At 38.7% G+C, this 21,248-nt stretch overlaps 1 protein-coding gene across 4 annotated transcripts in view; it reads left to right on the top strand.

Annotated features, from left to right (window-relative positions):
- The window catches only part of MYRFL (myelin regulatory factor like), a 117,534-nt gene that overhangs the window by 80,443 nt on the left and 15,843 nt on the right, over positions 1–21,248 (top strand). For all 4 annotated transcript variants that reach the window (XM_037848077.1, XM_037848076.1, XM_037848078.1 and 1 more), the window contains 3 exons: positions 14,578–14,741; positions 15,354–15,414; positions 20,596–20,681. In XM_037848077.1, the coding sequence (XP_037704005.1) occupies positions 14,578–14,741; positions 15,354–15,414; positions 20,596–20,681 (311 nt within the window). The remainder of the gene's footprint in view (positions 1–14,577; positions 14,742–15,353; positions 15,415–20,595; positions 20,682–21,248) is intronic.

Raw genomic sequence — 21,248 nt, 5'->3', positions numbered from 1 at the left:
GGAAATGTATTTTTTGTGTGTGCTCTAGTTACAAATTTATGCAGGTATTGAATTGCCTATTCTAATCCTATTTTCCTCATTAATCCATTTAATCCATGTTGTTTTTAGTCTGTGACTTGCAGAATGAGAAGTTAAAAAAACAAACAAACACAAAAAGACATATAAATGACATCCTGGCAGAAAGTCCAAACTCATTTATTCCTTACAGCAGTTCTTTGAAAGTAAGTACAATTTAATTCCCATAATAAGAAGGCATGAGGAATCTGGACTTGAAGAGGTTAAATAACTTGACTAAAATGGCAATGTGATATAGCAGAGTTGAAACTCAACATACTCTAACTCCAAAGCCTACCTTTGGAGTTAGGCTACCCTGTCCCTAGAATCCTAAGGGTTCTTAATGTTGCCTTCCTCCCTCGATCAAAAACCCCTTTGAGGCATATGTCACATAGAGCTCAGATTTACAACTCCTGTCCACCTCCTTCAGTGGTCTCTATTCTATAACTTCAAAATACTTTCTATGGACACTTGGTTAAATGTTTGCAGTTACTTGGAACTGCAGATATCTCCACATTGTTTTAAGGTAGAAAATTTAGTCTAAGACCACACTAGCATTTATTGCTAAATGCATGAGATGGTGTGCTTTTGACTATAAGTAACAAAATACTCAACTGAAAGTTGCTGAAACAATGAGGAAATTTTATTATCTCACTGAAAAGCTACAGGGTAGCTCAGGATCAGTTAATTCAGCCACTCAAGGTTGTGGGAACTGCATGTGGTTCTTTGTGCTTCTCTTGGTTTTCCTCTCATGATCACAAGATGACTGCCACTGCTCCAAGCAGGAGGTCCCCGCTTTGAAACATCCAGAGACAACAAGGGGTAGATCCACATCTTGTGTCCTTTTTTTTGAGTAAGGGAATGTTCCCAGCAGCTTCCCAGCTGACCTCTCCATCCATTCTTCTCGCTGTGAATGTGCCTAACACAATCAACTATCAGCAAAATACAAGGAAACAATGTGGCTACCTGAGACAGATTATCGTTTACTACCTGGAGCTAGGGAAGGGCCCAGGAAGAACAGGGGTGTCCAATTTGAGCAGGGCTTTCAGTTACCAGGGAATAACGGGTTGGGTAGGCAATCAGGAATTTCTAAGTTTTACCATATAACCAGCTTAACAGATTGTGCATAACGTTAGATGCTTCTCTGGCTGGAGTTATTCATCCATTTGCCAAAAATATACATCATCACCTATGGTTTAGAATTATGGAAATTTTCTGTGTATTTAATAAAGCATCCATTGTCAGCCTATGATTGTCATGTTAGGTAATGGCAAATGTCCCCATCACCTAGTAAGACTTTATATCATTTTTCGCAGAGTCAGACTATTCTCTAGTCCAGCAACTAGGATGTTAAACACATACACCCCATGTGGCATTACAAATGGTGTAACAATTGAGTAGGAATTCTCATTGGAGGCTATTTGCCATAAACCTTGACATAATTCCATGGTTGAGAAAATTTTAGTGGTTTCTAACACATCTAGCAAAACACTGATTCTGTGTAGAAGAATTGATTTTGGTTATAAAACTTAATTTTCTATAATCTGCACAAAATCTAAATGAAATGTTTGGTTGTGAAACTGTATCTCTTGCTTGCTTCAGACAGTTGTTAACTGTTTTAGATCACCAGTTTTGTTTTGTTTTTGATTTTTTAGAATTTGATGAAAACTATGAACTCTTTCCTTAGAAGAGTGTACCTAAACACATCCACATATAATTTTGCATTTCAGGAGGTTCAAAGGCCCTTTGCAATCTATTCACAAACTCCAGGGCGAGGTTTTCTGCTATGTGACTCCATGATAACTACTAGATAAGGGATTCCAAATCCTTATGTCTATGAGGCCTAGTCAGACACGTCAAATAAGTATATGGCCTATATGGGCACTGAGCACTATGGGACTTGGAGAGGACATGCCCTTCTGAAGTGTGCAGCCACCATTAGCTGCAGCTCTGCAGGGATTGCTGGGAGGCAGGAATGTTACTGTGCAGGAATAGAGGCCCAGGGTGGCTAGATTTTCCAATTTCTCAAGGAGGTAGAAATCTGGATTTTTGTGTGAAGTGTCCTATTTTTAAAATGTTGGCAACTCTTCAAAAATGTTTAAAACACTGTTTCGATGAAATAGAACAGGTCTGATGGCAGATATGGTCTGTGGGCTGCCAGTTTGTGACCATAGCCCTTCATGGAGAGAGACCATGTTTATTACCTTTCTATTCCCATTGATGGCCCAGCCCTGGTGCTTAAATGACTTTCTGTGAGGACAGTGATTTGACATGTATCTGCTTCCTCTATGCTGTCCCATAGAACCATTCCTTTATTATTTAAAAAAAATTTTTTTTTAATTTTAAATTAAAATTTTTTAATTAATTTTTTTTTTCACTGTTCCTGTGTCCTTGTTCTTTTCTCCTATAGCCTAGGGTTTCTCAGCTTCAACACTCTTGATGTTTTGGGCTGGATAACTCTCTGTTAGGAGGCTGTGCTGTGCATTATAGGATCATTAGCCGTATCCCTGGCATCTATGCACCACAAGCCAGTAGCACCCCAACTCCCCCAAGTTGTGACAACCAAAAAATGCCTCCAGACCTCACCAGATATTCCCTGGGGGGCAAAATTGCCCTAGTAGAGAATCCTCTGTCATAGTCCCTTGTCGTCGACCCTGTTGAATGGCGAGGTCAGTGGATTGTCCATCAAGCAACGAGCAGGAGTGAGCTCACAGAACATCACTGTCTCCCACCTCTTAGTTCCAGGTCCACGAAAGTGTTCTTACATCATGGTAGCACTTCTGGGTTTACTGTGCCCTCATACCTGTGAGGCTTGATAAGAGCCTGCCACTGTTGTTTTGCCCTCTATAAACTTGGTTTTTACTCAGACACTGATTGAATCTAAAGGACCTTTCACCTTCCCTCTATATTTGAATGGTGGGAACCTGATTGATTCCTGGTGAATAAGAATAATAAGCCTGATGATTTATGATACCAAACAGTGTGATTATCTCCATGTATCTTTATCTTTCTCTTCAGGGTTATATTAAATTGAACCACTAGCCCATTGCTATAAGGGCAATAAGCACTTGTGTAATTCACTGATATTTCTATGGGCATTTCCTAACATGGAAAGAGAATTTGGACCTTTTTATGGTTTGATGCTCTGATAAAAGTCAACGGTAAATGAATAAACTGGAAGTTTGGCTACTCTCTTCATTTCACTAGAGAGCAATGCTATGATGTCTCACTGCCTTATGGCATGAACCACCATGTACTGTAAGAATACTCATGTGTTTACTCCTCAGATATGTACTGTGTTTTCACTCTGTGCTGGAGAATTAACTCTGGACGAGATGCAAGACCTGTCCTTGGCATACCCATTCTACAGGTGTTATAAGTAAATGTGACACCAAGTGTAAGGAAGGTGAGAGGTGGGAGGACAGGTGGTTCAGATAGGGCTAGTTCCAGAGACTACAGAAGGGATATGTTCAGTGAATTGCAAGTGTTTCAGTATGGTTTGAGTGTGGAGAGTGAAAGGGGCTGTGGTGAAAGATGAAACTTAAATAAGGGACCCATTTTAAGCTGGAATATTGGCTCTGCTTTCATGAGCATATATACTTGCCGAACTGCCCTGAGTGTCTGGCCAATTGTATGCCCAGACTGTCTCTTTGTATCTTCACTCCATTGCAAGTTTTTCAAACAGTGGGTAAAGATTCTTGTATGGTTTGAAATAGTTGACACTATTTCATCAGTTATTTTGGTGGCAAGCTTGTGTAAACATTTTTACATCACAATTGTAAAGCTCCATGTCAGCTGAGGTAGTGGACCCCCTAAGAAATAATGATAGTTGCACAGAGTCAAAGACTTGAATTAGGTTCAATTACAAAATAGTTAACCAAGGATGGGCATCAGATGGAGAAACTTTTCAAATTGTCCTGGCCTTATCACCATCTCAGCCCTAATGAATCCAAATTTCTACATGGGGCCTGGATATATGTATTTAGAAAAAAGTTCCTCAGGCAACTATGGTACACATTCCTGGTTAAAATCCACTGATAGGGACATTATCACTTGTGTAGAAAAGGATATTTTCAGAAAATTCTAGATTATGTTTATGAACATATTTATACTGATCTTTCTTTGATTGTGGAGGACAGAAGTCTAGTAAGAGTCAATCCCCTTAACATGTCCTGCAAATTTATTTTCTGGCAATTTTCCATTGGAGCCATAAAGCCAGGGCCATAATTATGATCAGGAAGGTAGTAAATTCTCTACCTTTATTTCCTCTTAAATAGGAAAATACATGAAATATCTTCTTGCCTTTTGAATCTCCCTGGAAGATATATGGTACTGGCAAATTTGAGTTGGCGAAATTACAGCTGGCTTTTTATCATTATTGACAAGTAACTGGGCAAGTACAGCCATTGCTTGTATCTCATGAGGCAGTATTAAAAATCTTGTTGGGGAAGATATTTAGAAAGAACTTACTGTGAGTTAGGGGAGAATTTATCATTGTTCTCCCTGGTCTGCTTTGGTTTGGGCTAAATTGCAAATTAATATATCAAGCACAATTTTTGTTTTAAAAAAAGATAAAGTTCAGTTGCCAAGGGAAAAATAGTGTGTTGGATATGGTAGTAGCAGTGAGGATGGACAGAAGTGGCTAGATTTGGGAGACTTAGGGTATAGAACTGACAACACTGTGTTATAAATTGTGAGGGAACAAGGCAGGGGAAGGAATCAGGCATAATGGCCAGGACTCTGGGTGGACATCAATTGACCATGTTATCTGCTGTAAATAATATAATTGTAATTATAGTGTAAGGTTCTCTACAATGTAAACACAGCAAATAATCATATAACATTTACTATGATTTAGAATCTTGGAATGTTATTCTTAACTTTATGATTTCTGCCTTATGTTTTTTTTTTTCATCTTATAGTTGTGTATTCATCACCACAATCAATTTTAAAACATTTTCATTACTCCCCCCCACCAAATAATAAAAATTAAAAAATAAAAGTAAGAAAGAAAACCCAATGATATACTTCTAAGGTATGACACTGGCACACAGAGTTGACAGCAGAAGGGTACATGGGAAAAATCTACACATTGCATACTAGGGACTGTAATTAATAGGAATACTATGCTCTATAAAAGTTTCACTCACTAAGTTTATTCATCAGAAACTTAAATCCTTCAGAGTGCCCCATATGCCAGCTAAGTCCTGAAACCCAGAGGCAATATCCTCTTCAAGAACATCAACTAAATGTGTCCCCTTTGCTCATAAAGTTGACACCCCTTTTCAACATGAACAGGTTAGGTTGGTCACTGCCTAGACATCCCTGAAGATTGGGAAAGTGATTAAACTAGAGGAAGGGGTAGCAACAGACATGATAGAATTTAGCAAAGGATTATGAATACTGAGTCTTATTTTCTTTTTCTTAGTTGCTAGGGTATTAGAATAGTTAGAAGGAAAGAATTGAAATGGTGGAACTGTAACCTATAGCATCCTTTAAAATTTGTTCTATAGCTAGTTGTTAAATTGTAATTTGAAAGCTATACATTTTTGTATGTATGTCAGATTTTGCAATAAGGAAATGACTGAAACTATGGTACTATAACTCATAATAACTTCGGAAATTTCCTATATATCTACTAGCTAAATCAAACTTTGAAAGGTATTACCTTTCTGTATATATGTTAAATTTCATAAGGAAATAACTGAAACTGTGGAATTGTAACCTATAATAGCTTTTGAAATTTGCCCTCTAACTACTTCTTAAATTGCGCTTGGAAAGTTATCACTTTTATGTATAGATGTTATATTCTACAATAAAAAATATGATAAAAATAGAAAGAACACCCCAAACATCCCATAACCCCTTATTCCCCCCTATTATTTATATATTTTTGTCTTTATTTTATTATTCATTTGCCCCACACACTGAATCTAGGGAGTGTCAGTCACAAAGTTTCATAATCACGCGGTCACATGATAAAAGCTATATAGTTATACAATCATCATCAAGAATCAAGCCTACGCATTATAATTCAATAGTTTTGGGTATTTCCTTCTAGCTATTCTAAATACACCAGAAACTAAAAGGGATATCTATATAATGCATAAGAATAACCTCCAGAATGACCTCTCAACTCTGTCTGAAATCTCTTAGCCGCTGAAACTTTATTTTGTTACATTTCTATTCCCCCTTTTGGTCAAGAAGGCTTTCTCAATCCCATGATGCCGGGGCCAAGCTCATCCCTGGGAGTTATGTCCCATGTTGCCAGGGAGATTTACACCTCTGGGAGTCATGTCCCACGTGGGGGCGGGGGTAGTGAATTACTTTGCAGAGTCGGCTGAGAGAGAGAGAGAGAGGCCACATCTGAGCAACAAAAGAGATTCTGTGAGCATGACTCTTAGATATAGTTGTAAGTAGGCTTAGCTTTGCTATTGGAGAGAGAAGTTTCACAAGAACAAGCCTCTAGATCGAGGGCTTGGCTTATTAAATTGGGAGCCCCTATTGCTTAGTAGGAATTTCCCAGTTGGGGAAGTTTAATAATTCCACATTTTTCCCTAGTCCCTGAAGGGGACTTTGCAAATACTTTTTTTTATTTTCTGCCCAAAATACTCTGGGATATATTGGGGTATTACATTAGCCTGAGCAGAATAACAAGAACTTATTCCCTATTCTAGGTTCCATGGAATTATGATGTTTAAATAAAGTGACCAGACAGGTTAAATTAGATAGTGTGCTACAGAGAATATAAATTTTGTACCAAATAAATCTCTTTTTCCTTTGGTCTCACACAGAAGTTGGAGTTTTAAAATACAGTCAATATCAACCTTTATCTTGTATTCTAATTTACCTTAGTCTTAACCAAGTCCATTTCATTCATATCTCTATTTGCAGACTGATCTCTTTTTCAGCTTCTTTAACAGTTTTTGTATGGAGTAATGCTGACTTTCAGAGGTGCTGAACGCTGGCTCTGAGTCTCAGGTGTCACATAGATACCTAAAGTTCCAGGGAACTATCAGGTTATACACAAAGAGCACAGCATCTCAGAGTTTAGAAATAACATTAAAACTCAGGAATAGACGTGACAGCTGTAAGAGCTTACAGTCTAGGAGCCTTTACAATGAGCCTTATTGAACATTCTGTACTCCTTAATCATTGATTGCCCAATCTCTGCCCCCGTTCTATTTCCAGATATCTTTGCTCTCGAATTCAATTCTCAGCATTTGCTCATTACAGTTAGTTTATATTAGTGAGCCTTACAATACCTGTCCCTTTGTTTTTGGCTTATTTCAGTAAACATAATGTCTTCAAGATTCATTCACCTAGTTGCATGCCTCATGACTTTAGTCCCCTGCTTTATTTTAATTAAAGCAAATTGAGAAGTTAAAAGAAAACCTGTACCAAAATTATAAAATTTAGACAGTCTTCTGTGGGGAGAGTTGTTGAATGTGTATGTGTGATTTATTTGTTAACATTTCTAATGAAAAAAATCCAAACATACATAAAATAAAAGAAACTAGTATAATGTTATCAATAGGTGTCCAATCTTATTTTATTTATATCCCCCCTCACTATCCTCCCTGAATAACTGGGTTATTTTGAAACAAACTCCAACACTATATAATTTTATCATAGATAACTTCAATATTTTTTCTAAAAGAGAAGGACTGTCTTTAAAAAACTCAACTTGTATACCATTATCATGCCTAAAATTTAACAGTAATTCCTTAATATCATCAAATCTAGTCAGTATTGAAATTTTCCCACTTGCTTTTTATATCTGTGTGTGTGTGTGTGTGTATGTGTGTGTGTGTGTGTGTAGAACACAAACATATTTGGTTTTAGCAGCCATTGAGGATAATTGCCTTGATCCATTATTTAATTAGGGGTTGGAAAATGGTAATATTCTAAGTCTAGCATTTCTTCTTTATTTATGAGTTGTAATTCTTCTAAAATGAGGAACTGTTCTTCATTGAATAAGTAGATGATGTATAAGAAAAGCAGGATAAGCTTAATTCTTTCCTTTTTTACCAGTTTTCAGAAAAATGAATTGAAATCCTTAGTATCATTCAAATGTGGCCAATAATCTTTTTTTTTCTTTTTTTACTGAATAGGGTTATGAACTCCTGGAAGTTTTTTTAAAACATATTTGGTTGTTTCAGTCTATTATAGTAATTAGTCCTTTTGATCTTCAAATTGTCCTATCTTTGGCCAATGGGAGCTTCTTCAGTGAGTTCCCTATTCATTTTCATATAATGCCTGCAGTCTTTGATTTGTTTTCTGGTATTGTAAGATGTTCCAGCTTTATCTCATACATTTCCTGCTCCAAACCTGGAGTCACTAGTTCCGCAAGGGTCCTGGTTCCTTTCAGTGGGGAACGGTAGAGATCGCAATGAAGGGTGCTCATTGCTGGTAGGGTGAAAAATTTTTTCTAGTTCTTTTCACTGGATATGGCTTGGAAATGTTTCTTTTTTTAAATAAAATACATCATGAGTTCATACTAATATTTCTAATTCACACTTAGGTTTGCTGGAGTTTTACTTAATTTCTTCAATTTTTTTTTTCTTTTCTTAAATGCTGAACAACTCTAGTCATTTTTTTATCCAAGTAATTATATATATTAAATTCATTGCATTTATTACTAACAATATGATTATTGAAAAGTTTACTATTTCTTTACAGGATTTTTTTTATTATTGTCTTCAGTATATATCCCTCTAGTAATGGACAAATTATTGTGTTTTGAAGTCACTTAAAAGAAATCCTTTCTGTAAGCAGAAACTCAAGGCCCAATGTAGTTCCTTTGTTTTATTATTTATTTATTTATTTATTTATTTTTATTTTGAAATAAATTCAAAGTTACAGGAACAGTTGCAAAAACAATACTAACCCCATACACAGAATTCCATCATACCCTGACCGTACTCCCCCAATAGCCCAATCCACCAACTTTAACAAGCTGTCACATTGCTATTTCTTTCCCTCCCTCCCTCCCTATCTATCATCCATCATCTATTGCTCTGTCTTCTGAACATATGAGAGGTAGCTGCACACACCCTTGAACAAACACTATAATTCACATATACACTTCCCATGAATGAGAACATTCTTTTATGCAATTCCATTAAGCGCAGCTAAGAAGTACAGGAGATTCAACAATAATACAAAGCTTACATTCTATATTTCCTTTTCCTTATGTCTCAACTTTGTCCCTTTGAGCCTCCTATCCTCCATCCTCCAATCCCATCCAGGTTCATCCTTGGCATTCAGTTGTCATCTATTTAGATTATCTTTTTTTTTTTTTCAATTGTGGAAACATATATACAGCCTAAATCTTCCCATTCCACCCCCTCCCTAGCCTTCCATTAGTGGGATTAATCACATTTAGAATGTTGTAATGCTCTTTCCCACCATCCATTACTAGAAATTTCCCTTCACCTCAAACAGCAACCCTACACTCATTTCATAACTCCCCATTGCCCCTTCCCGATTTCTCTTAACCCATACTCTACTTTTCATCTCTATGGTTATATTCTCTGATAATTTCTTTGTGTTTACTGTGGGGCTTAAAATTAACCTCTTAAATCCATATCAGTCTTGTTTTTCTTTGATACCACCTTCATTTCAATAGGACACATAAACTATGTTCCTATACTCCTCCATTCCCCCACCTTTATATGGTTGTCTAAAATTACATATTTTATGCTGAGTTCAAAACCACTGATTTGTCATTAGAGTTTGTGTATTTTATATCATGTGGGAAGTAACTAGTGGAGTTACAGTTCAAAAATTATTGACTTCTATTTGTATTCCATTGTGGTTGGAGAATGTGCTTTGAGTATATTCTATTTTTTTTTTTTTTTTTTAATTTCTTGAGGCTTGTTTTATGTCCCAGCTTATGGTCCCTTCTGGAGAAAGATCCATGATCACTAGAGAAAAATGAGTGTCCTGGTGATTTGGGATGTAAGGTACTATATATGTCTGTTAAAATTCTCTGTATCTCTTTCTCCTTTCTTTGTTTCTCTGTTGGTAGGGCTCCCTTTAGAATCTGAAGTAGGGCAGGTCTTTTATTGGCAAAGTCTCTCAGTATTTGTCTGTGAAAAATTTAAGCTCTCCCTCAAATTTGAAGGAGAGTTTTGCTGGATAAAGTATTCTTGGTTGGAAATTTTTCTCTCTGATAATTTTAAATATGTCATGCCACTGCCTTCTCGCCTCCATGGTGGCCGCTGAGTAGTCACAACTTAGTCTTATGTTGTTTCCTTTGTATGTGGTGAATTTCTTTTCTTTTGCTGCATTCAGAACTTGCTCCTTCTCTTCAGTATTTGACAGTCTGATCAGAATATGTCTTGGAGTGGGTTTATTTGGATTTATTCTATTTGGAGTTCTCTGGGCATTTATGCTTTGTGTATTTATATTGTGTAGAAGGTTGGGGAAGTTTTCCCCAACAATTTCTTTGAATACTCCTTCTAGACCTTTACTCTTCTCTTCCCCTTCTGGGACACCAATGAGTCTTATATTTGGACGTTTCATTTTATCTTTCGTATCCCTGAGATCCATTTCAATTTTTTTAATTTTTTTTTCCATTCTTTCTTTTGTTCTTTCATTTTCTGTTCTGTGGACTTCTAGGACACTGAGACATTTTTCAGCTTCCTCTAATCTTGTATTGTGAATATCCAGAGTGTTTTTAATTTGGCCAACAGTTTCTTTTATTTCCATAAGATCTTCTATTTTTTTATTTACTCTTGCAATGTCTTCTTTATGCTCTTCTAGGGTCTTCTTTATGTCGCTTATATCCTGGGCCATGGTCTTCTTGATGTCCTTTAAATCCTTTGCCATGTTTTCATTCCTCGATTGTAGTTCTTTGATTAATTCTGCCAAGTACTGAGCCTCTTCTGATATCTTGATTTGTGTGTTTGGAGTTGGATTCTCCATATCGTCTGGTTTTATCATATGCATTAAGATTTTCTGTTGTTTTTGGCCTCTTGGCATTTGTTTTGCTTGATAGGGTTCTTTCAAGTTGTAAAAAAAAGATAGCAATCTAATTTTTCAGAAACACAGTTTGGTGGCATACACTTTCTCTAACTAACCAGCAGGTGGTGTCTGTGAGTCACCTATACCCCTCAAGTCAGTTCTCCACCTTGTTCCTGTGGTGTTTGGGGAATGATTCTTGTGGGGTTCAGTTGGAGAACTCAGTTTGGTTGTGTTGCTGAAGCCGTCTGCCCTAAATGTGGGGTGTGTGTACAGGTGGCCAGGGAGGAAGGGTAGCTTTAATATTCAAATCCCCCAGGTTCCCGGAGATTCAAGGCCACCGCAAGAGTCTAAGCCTTCATTTCAGTTCAGCCCCAGACCCTCTCTCTCGCTGTCCCACAAACCACCGGACTTGGCGTAGTGTTCCTGGGTTCTCTGAGTGGGTCCCCCCTCCCAGCTGCGATCCTCCAGGACCTCTGCCGAGGGAATGCCGTGCTACGTCACAAGTGCGCGCCATCCCTCAAGGGAATTCCCGGCCCACCGGGCTGTGCAGCGGCGCTCTCAGCCTGATGCAAAGATGGCCAAATGGGGCATCTCAACCCCCCCCTCCTCGCACAGTTCCTCCTTCCCAGCTCTGGGACAACTGGCGGGGCTCTGGACTGTGGGCACGGCCCCAGGCAGGAGTTTATCCAGCCCTCCGGGGAGCCAGCTGCTAGCCGCGGGGTTTCTTTCAGCTTCCAGCTCTCCCCTCCGTTCCCCTGGCCCCGAGGTATCTGCAGCGGACTATCCTCCAGGCCAGACACTGAGAGGCCGGCCCAGCCCCCTCTTGCTGTGTTTTACTGCGTGGTTCCCACTCTCGCAACTGCAGCCGCTCCTGGGTTTTTCCCTTTTTTTTTTTTTTTTAAAAAAGAGCCAGTCGGTCTCCAAACGCCAAGCCCTGGCTTCCCCAGACCACCGCGTGGCTGCAGGTCTTCCAGCTGGCTTACTCACTCGTTTCAGAATGCAGACTCCTGGTTTCACCAAGTATACGGCCCCTGTGATACTAGCAGACCTCGTTCAGCTGGCGCATTGCTGTAACCGGTATTCTGGGTCACTTTCTGGTTTTTATCTAGTGTTTTTCATGGAGGTGCTTTTTTTGCCCTGTCTCACCTAGCCGCCATCTTAGTTTCTCCCATTTGTTTTATTTTACTCTTGATTTTGAGGGGAGTTACTTATTAAATTTTTATTTAATTATAAATTACAATTATTTGAAGTATCTACATTTTTTCAAAGGCAAATCTATAAAACAAGTTATATTCAGAAAGCCTAACTTCTGTCTCTTTCACCTACCTTGTTTCTTTCTTCCCATTATTTGTAACCATTTAACATTAATTTTTGATTTAACTTTTTTTAGTATAAGAAAATATGTTTATATTTTTCTGTTCTCCTCCTTTCTTAGATAAAAGGTAGCATAGTATACATCTTCTTCTACACCTGCTTTTATCTGATACTTTGCTCTATATTAGTGTACAGAGATATACCTCATTCCTTTTTACAACTGCATAGGACTCCACTGTGTGAATGTACCACACTTCCTTCATCCTGTCCCATATAGATAGACATTTGGGTTGATTTCAGTCTTTTGCAATTACAAGTAATGCTTCAATAAATAGCTTTATGAATATGTTTTTGTTGTTTTACTTCCACCAAGGGGTCAGTGAAATAGATTCCTAGAAGTGGGGTTACTAGGTCAAAGATAAAAACATACGTATTTTTGTTTGAGATCATCAAGTTCTACTTCATAAGGATTTTATCAATTTGCATTCTTTGGATAAATTTTGAAGGATGTCTGACAAGACTTTAGGAAAAATCTAAGGTTTTTCTGATGACTTCCCTCCTTCCTCCCTCCCTCCCTCCCTCCCTCCTCCCTCCCTCCCTTCCTTCCTTCCTTCCTTCCTTCCTTCCTTCCTTCCTTCCTTCCTTCCTTCATTCCTTCCTTTCCTACCTTCTTTTCCTTATTGTAAGATTCCTTAGAGAAAGCATAATAGATCTCAGACACCAAGTTTTTGGTCACTTTGCTTCCTCAAAAAGGTTAGCTTTCTGCTAACCCCCACCATCTTTCAATTCCAATTCTGTACATTCTTTCTGAGCGTTTACTACAGGCAAAGCAGTGTGCCGATTTGTGTGAGCCAAACATAATCAACATAATCGCTGCCCTCCACAAACTCACAATCAGGGTGAGGAGGCAGACACATACCACTTGATTAAGGCAAATGGGCACGTGATAAAATGGAACACGCTTGGAGATCACTGGGGAAGAAAGGGGCGCCTCTGACTGGTGACCGCTGGGAAGGCCTCCTGGGTAAGACAGGATTTGGACTGGCCTTATCAGAGGTAACTGTTTGAATAAAGACTCAGGTATGGGGGAGTGCAAAGTGTTCAGGAGGTGAGTCCTTAATGTTTCACAAGACATACCTGTCCTTCAACTGCATAAACTAAGCCTTAAATCTATAATTTTCAACTTTTAATTCCTTTCTGATAGGCTGCTTTAAGATGTTTGAGTCCCTTAAAGCTTGCTTTGCATGATGAGAATCTCCAAGCACACAGCCCCAAGGTTGACCCCCAACCACAAAACAGTCTTTCTCTTTTGGTCTTAAGCTTATCAGTTTACCACCGTGGACCACCCTCTGGAAGAATGCTGAGGGGTTTTGAAGTATTTGTAAATAGACGGAAGAAGGAGAAGTCATGGGCTTGGGGTGAGAGTTGATGAGCTTTCTGCGGTTTCTGTTATGACTGAGAGATGCGGATGTTCATATCACGACCGAGGAGGGTGGGTGGGAAGAGGGCTGAAGGGCATCTCTGGCTTTGGTTGGTCTCCCCTCTCTTCCTCTTCCTGATGGGCCAGAAAGAGGAAGTTTTCTTTTACTTTTGTTTGGGATTTCGGCTAAAATATAAATTGTGCATGATAGCTAGCTCTTGGGTGTTAAAACAGAAGTTAACACCTCGGGAATTATCCTCTCGTTTATAGATGAAGAAACCTGAAGCAGCCCAGAGAGGTTAATATGTTTTACCTAGAGTCTCACAGTAGGTAGACAGCGGAATCCAGAGAAGACCAGATCTTCATTCTTCCCTTCTTCATCTGAGTGAGCTGATGGGCATTTTACCAAGGAAAGCTGGAGTCATTCTTAGGGGGATTTAGGGATGACCACCCAAATCAACATTCAGACACCTGTTCTGACTTTCTTTTAAAGAGCTTTAAATATAGCATAATGGTCATTGGAAATAAATCTTTGGATTCCAAACTTGACAATGTCCTTCAGCTCCATTCTCTGTCTTGGATTACGAGGACATATTTCCATTTTATTGCAAATGGAACATAAGCAGTTTTACAACACAGCCAGTGGTTGGCAAGACCACTTTAAGTTTCAAAACTTCCCAGATTTATCTTGAATGAACTTGAGGCCATGTGTTTTAAAGCATTTTCTATGGCATGTTCCAACTGACTTTGGGCTATGGACAGTTCTCTGGTGATCTACAACTGTAAATTTAGGCACTCTGTATTATTTTCCTTTTTAGGACCAGATCTTTATGGAAAATGTGGGTGCAGTGAAGCAGCTCTGCAAACTAACCAACAACCTTGAAGAAAGAATAGAAGAGTTGGAAATATGGAACAGAAAGCTGGCCAGGCTAAAACGGCTCAGCAGTTTGAAGTCCTCGGTTAGTGAAGCAAGCTCAATCAGGTATACCCAGGATTGTCATAGAAATTTGGGGGAAAGGAGAGTGGGTTGTTTTCATAACTAGATCAATCAAAATGGTCTTTTTCATCAAGCAGAAGCTATTTCTTTCTGATAATAAAGTCCTTATTCTTCTTTTAGAATGTTTTGGAATACAGTTGCCCTCTGTGATCCTCTTTCTGTTTTTTTTTACTAGTTGCTTAAAAGCAAAATAACATGAAGCATCTGCTTAATAGCAATTGTTGTGGGAAGTGCTAAATTTTAGCAAAAAGGAGGCTTCTTCTTTAATGAGTAGATGTGGCCATTTATAAATTTAGCAAATCGTTGGGTACTCAGGGAAAAAACTTATTTTTTTTAATTACTTAAGAAGGTGACTGCACATATTCTGGGGTCTAATTTTGAGAAAAACAGAAATGCAATGTTTAATGCATTCATTTATGCTTTTGTTCTTTTCCACAAGAGGAACTCTCAATTGCTTTGACTTTTCCTTTTTTAAATTACACCACCATATTGCAAAAGAAAGTCATGCTGCTGTCTTAGTGACAGCCTGGGCTTTTATCATATAATGCCTGGAGAGGCATTTGAATAGTAATCAATTCTCTCTCTCTCTTTTTAAAGTAAATTTAGCAGAGCTGTTAGTGCATCTTCTTCAAGAAGGAACATTCCTAAAAAATCCAAGGTAAATAAACTTAAATTTATAATGACTACAGATGATGTCTACTATACCAAATGAAAAAAATCTTTGTCCTTAGAGAAATTGATCAAGAATTTTTTTTTTTCATTTATTTGGTGATAGAGTCTCTATTTTGCATCCTTTTGCACTTCAGGTGTTTAAATACAGACCCTTTAATAGATACTAGCAGGTTTTTTAAAGAACAGAAGTTTAGAGAGATGAATTTAGAGCACGTCCATTTCAGAAATATTATCCTGACAGTTTTAGTTTATATTGTCCCCATCAGGTGAAATGTGTCAGCCTCTACATGCATATAGCAATGACACTGAGCTACAAGATCTGTGTGCATGCCTTGACTCTACCTAATCCCTTATCTCTGGCTTCAGAAGATCCCAGAGGACATCAATTAATCCCCAAATCCCTCTTTCCTCTTTGATATTTAGTTCTGTATATGCAAATGGGAGAATAGGTACTCCCTTGCTTGCAACGATTGAAATGTGATGGTTTTAATTAATGAATAAAGATAACTTTAGCTGCTATGTAACCAGAGAAGAACTGTGAGTGGGCAGTCATCAATTAGGATAACATTTACAGCTAAAATATGAAGGTCAATCACTTATTAACTTAAAGGAGACCTGGCTGTTGTGCAGAGAAATGTCAGTCAGGGAAGACATGGGCTGAGGCTGCCAAACCCCCTTCCTAGCTGCAATTCTCCCTTCCTAGCTGCAATTCAGAGATAGCTGAAACTCTGCTTGCCTGCTCTGATCACCAGTGTTTCGTGAAGGATTTTCTGGAGAAAAATCAGAAACTTAATTGATACACTGTTAAGGGCAGACCTGGTACTTGGCATTCACAAACAACTCACCCTCCCCTCACCCATTTGTTCTCTATTCCTCAAACTATACTGCATTGAACTATTCTAAAAGGATGCAGAAGGAGTTCAGAATCCTTCTACATTAAAAACAAATAAAATGCTCTGCTGTGGACTAGCTTCTTGATGTACCAAAAACCTGAAATACTTGGATATATTTATCCATATAGAAGTGTTCTTGGAAAAGTTACTTAATTGCACTGGCAAATGGAGACAATAATAATATCCACTTTACAAAATCTGTTGATAGGATTAAATAAATGTTCATGGATTAAAGCTTTTAGATCAATACCTGGCATGTAGCTTAGGATGCTAGTAAACACAACATGAATTATTTTTAAAAATCATACTAAAAACATGGTGTAGTGAAGGTGCCCCCCCCCCATTTTTTTTAAACTAGGGAACTGGTAGTTTTACAGAAAAATGCAGAAAATACAGAATCCCTATATATGTTCCCTATTATTAACACTTTCCATTAGTGTGGTATCTTTGTTACAACTGATGAAAGTTTATTATTATAATTGTACTGTTAACTATAGTCCATAGTTTACATTAGGTTTCCCTGTTTGTGTTGTACATTCCTATGGTTTTCTTTTAATTTTTATTCTAGTAACATATATACAACTTAAAATTTCCCCCTTTTAACCATATTCAATTATATAACTCAGTGCTATTAATTACGTTCACAATGCTGTGCTACCATCGTCACCATCCATAACCAAGCCTTTTCCACCACTCCAAAGAGAAACTCTGTACAATTTAAGCATTAGCTTCCCATTCCCTATCCCCCCACCTGGCCCCTGGTGAACTGAATTCTGGTTTCTGACTCTATGAATTTGGTTTTTCTGATTACCTTGTACTAGCAAGTTCGCAGTGGGACAGAATCGATACCCATGAAAGTCCTGATTGCTGCAATTTGCTGCACCTACTCTTTATTTTGCAGTTATTTCAGAATATCAACTAGAATGTCCAGTCCATGAGAACAGGCATTGAGTCTGCCTTCCTCACTCTGTATCTCCAGGGACTAGCACATAATAGGCACTCAACAAATACTTATATAAAAATGTGTGAGTGGAGAACCCAGTCTGAAAACATTCCCTGAAGACTCACTGGGTGCAGTATCTTGGGTGGTGGGTGGCGTGGGGAGATTAGTGTGTGGACACAGAGTTGGAGACTTAGGTCGGTCCTAAGAGCACCCACTCAACTCAGAAACCTCTTGCAGTTACTGCACTGGGCCTGTGGGAGACAGAAAAAGATGAGTGAGATAATGTTCCTGCTAAGGAACTACAAGATAGCTGTGGGAAACCAGAAGGAAATACCCTTAACAGATGTGCAAAACTGGATGTGATCAATGCCACAGAGGCTCAGAATACTGCAGGAATATTAGGGGAGCCGGGCCTTAAACAAAGGTTAAGCTTTGGCTAGACAGTGATGGGAGCTGATAGGAGAGGTTTCAGAATGACATGAGCAAGGTTCTGAAAGCTGAAAGTTACAACATAATTTAGGGAGCTGGAATTGGCTTCAGTGAAGGATTGGGTGGGAGTTGGGTGTGGAAATAGTGGGAGATAAGGCCAAAGATCTAGGTTAGGCGCAGAGTCTCTTGGACCACCAGGCTAAAGAGTTCATTTAGTAAGCCATGAAAATCTTTTGCATAATAACAATAATACCTTAGCTGTGTAGTGTTTCCTTCTTTTACAGACCAAAAAATGGAGGGGGGGGGGGACAGCAAAACATTGTAGTTAAGGGCACAGACTCTTAAGCAGAATTGTTTTGTTCAAATCCTGTCTCCGTGATTTATTATCTGTGTGATGCTGGGTGAGGAATTTAGCCTCTGTGTGCCTCATTATCCCCACCTCTAAAATGGGGATGATAACATACCTGCCTCATAGAGTTGGTGAGGATTATTGTCAGGATTAAATAAATTAATAAATGTGAAGCACTCAAAAGAGCATTTGGCACATAATAATGCCATATAAATGATCATGGTTATTATTATTTTCAAAGTCATGATTCTCATACTTTGGTATATATCAGAATCTTCCACAGAGCTAAATAAAGTACAAGTAATTGGGGTGCTTTGCTTCCCCTGTGTTGTCTTTGTAGGAGGTCTCAGTTATTCCCTTGAGGTTGACTTTCTCTTCCATTCTACTACAAACCCCCTAGGTGATCTCTGTTCCTAGGGGCCACCAAGATCCTTGAGTCATTCAAATAAATGTGTGAGCAGGGTATGTGCTCTAGGGTTTGGTGGGGGGTGTTGATGAGCAAAGTGCTGTCTGTGGGCAGTTGGCGGTACTTACTGGATGACTGAGGCTGGGCCCTGCCTCAACTTCCATGCGGCTCCCAACACTGATGCAGATGGTGCTTCTTCTGGAGGAATATTGAGGTCTCATCTAATTAGCTCTCATCCAATCCATAGGGTTCTTCTTCCTTCCCTCTCTCTCTCTACCTCCAAGAGTTAGGTGGGTGATTCCTGCTATGTGTAGGGTTGGGGTGAGGTGGGAAGGCCATCTGGGTTCCAGGAAGTATTTACTGAATATGTGGAGGAGGAGAGAGGGGGGAAGGAATGAATACTGATAAGTACTCTTCATTATCCCACCTCTTACAGATTTCCAGGCCGCAACCCACCCCAAATAAAATCTACTGAATCGTATTTTCCAGGGCATTTAGTTTTTTGATATTACAGAATACTCCATTGTAATTCTCATGTACACCTGAATTTGAGAACAATTACATTGTTAATTGGATCTATCCAATAACTCTGGAAGGTTGGCAGGTATTATTTTTTTATTCCTATTTTATTGACAAAGAATATGAGGATCAATGATGTTTAGGTAAGTTGTTCAGGACTTGATACCAAGTCTGACTCCAGGTTTTAGGCCATCTCCATACACCAGGTCAAAGGATTTCTAGCAAAAGTACAGAGACTTAAAGTAACCTGGCAGGTATGGGAGAGTAAGTTGGAGGGGAAAGCACTTATTCTGAGACTAATACTATTTAATTCCAATCAATTCAACAAATTTCATTGAGTCCTTTCTTAGTGCATCATTCTATTAGAACATTCTTAGACTCATCCCAGTGAGATGTAGGAATGATACAAACCATTCATGTCTTGATATTCAGAGTGGCTTCCAGCTGTACTTATGGGTCTGTTACAATAGGGCTGTGTACCTATTAAAAAGGGTATAGTTAATTTATCTCCCTCAACGTTACATTGAAGAACATTTTCTTTAGTCAAATAACTAGCATAAAAGAATTCAACCAAATATCAAGTTTAAGCTGTTTCTTAACAACCACCATCATCCAACACCTTTCTGACCAAAAGCATGGCTCTGCCCTCTACCCCAGGAGGAAACAAAAATAATACTCCCCATTGCATTGGAAGGAAAACTCGTATTTAAGGAATACCCACTGTGTCAGACATGTGAGTTGCTTTCGTGTGTCATCTTATTTAAGTGGGCAGAAAACCTCTGCCCGTCTCTTCAGCTGGCTTCCCCTCCATTCCACAACTGTCTATCCTCCACATATTCAGTAAATACTTCCTTGAACCCAGATGGCCTTCCCACCTCACCCCAACCCTACACATAGCAGGAATCACCCACCTAACTCTTGGAGGTAGAGAGGTATGGGCTCTTGGACCATAACCTGTATGCAAGTTTTCATGCTGGTATGTACCAGTCTTAAAGGTTTTTCTTATTCACTTTCTAGAGACTGTAATTTATTTATTTTTATATTCCCTAGAGTGTTGCACACAGTAGTGTTCAGTCAATATCTCTTGAATGGCTATAAGAATTAATAAGACAAAGGTCCAGAGCTGTCCTTCTAAACAGGTGGAAGAACTGAGTACCAATGTATATGATTTAAGGAGTACTTGGTAGGATTTCGTGCCACAAATATCCTTTCCATAGTGTTTCTGAATGTCCTGAAATTCTTCCATTGGAATTTATTCCTTCATATCCTGAAGATCTTTTGATTTTCAAATGTATCCTATTAAAGAGATGGACATCTGTGTTCTAACCATATCACATCAGGTCCTCTTCCTCACAAAACTGCAAGATTAAGTGCACAGACAATTGTCCTGTGAGATTTCAGAGAAAGGAGAGATCGCTATGACCTGGAGTGTAAGGAAAGGGACTTGAGGTAGGTGTCGAAAGAAAGTCATTTTCAGAGAAATAGAGGGAAGGAGGGAAATGTGAGCTGACGAGAGCACACCAACCATTACAAGGGAGCTGAAAAGTTCACTAGTGGGAACAATTTCTCAGACTTCCTTTCTTCAGTGTTGCTGATTTATCACTACTCACTACTGAATCTTTTTATAGGTTTATTTTTCAGGAAAAAAACAGTCGTGCCCTAACTGGGTTTTCCAGACCTTGGTTATAACTCTAATTGCTGTGATGGCATTTTGGTAAGAAAAGCTTCAATGTTATCTCTATTTCTTTTTTTCTTCTCATCTTTCTTTTCTCACATATGAACTGGAGGTTGACCTTCCATTTACTTTGAAGAGACGCAGCCCTTTAAACCAGGGATTGACCTTCTATTTAGCTTATAGATAAGAGAGCTCTTTTAAAACTCATATTTTGAAGGGAAAAGCACAGGCTTTCTGCACTTAATGTGAGATGAAGGAGGCCTCCTTAAACATGAATGACAGTGTCAGTCAACGGATATGTTTTAGCAGCTCACTGGGCCTTTCACTTATGTGTGAGGGTGTGTGGGTGTGTGCGCGCTAGCACACGTGTCTTTCTTACTCATGCAAATAACTTTCTCAAATTCTTTGTTCTTCCTGTCTCCTTGGGGGAAAGGAGTGAGTAGGCAATCAGTTACAATCCACCCTTCCCTGTTCACCCATATTTATTAGAAGTCTTTTGAATTGTTTAGTGAAGACTTTGCACCAAAGGGACTATGAGCTTACCCCACAATGTACAATAAGATGAAACTGCTGCCAAATTTACTAAGCAAATTAAATAAAACAAAT

The sequence above is a fragment of the Choloepus didactylus genome, chromosome 8 (genome assembly GCF_015220235.1).
Source record: "Choloepus didactylus isolate mChoDid1 chromosome 8, mChoDid1.pri, whole genome shotgun sequence".
NCBI lineage: Eukaryota > Metazoa > Chordata > Mammalia > Pilosa > Megalonychidae > Choloepus > Choloepus didactylus.
This window is presented reverse-complemented; position numbering and strand designations above follow the sequence as displayed.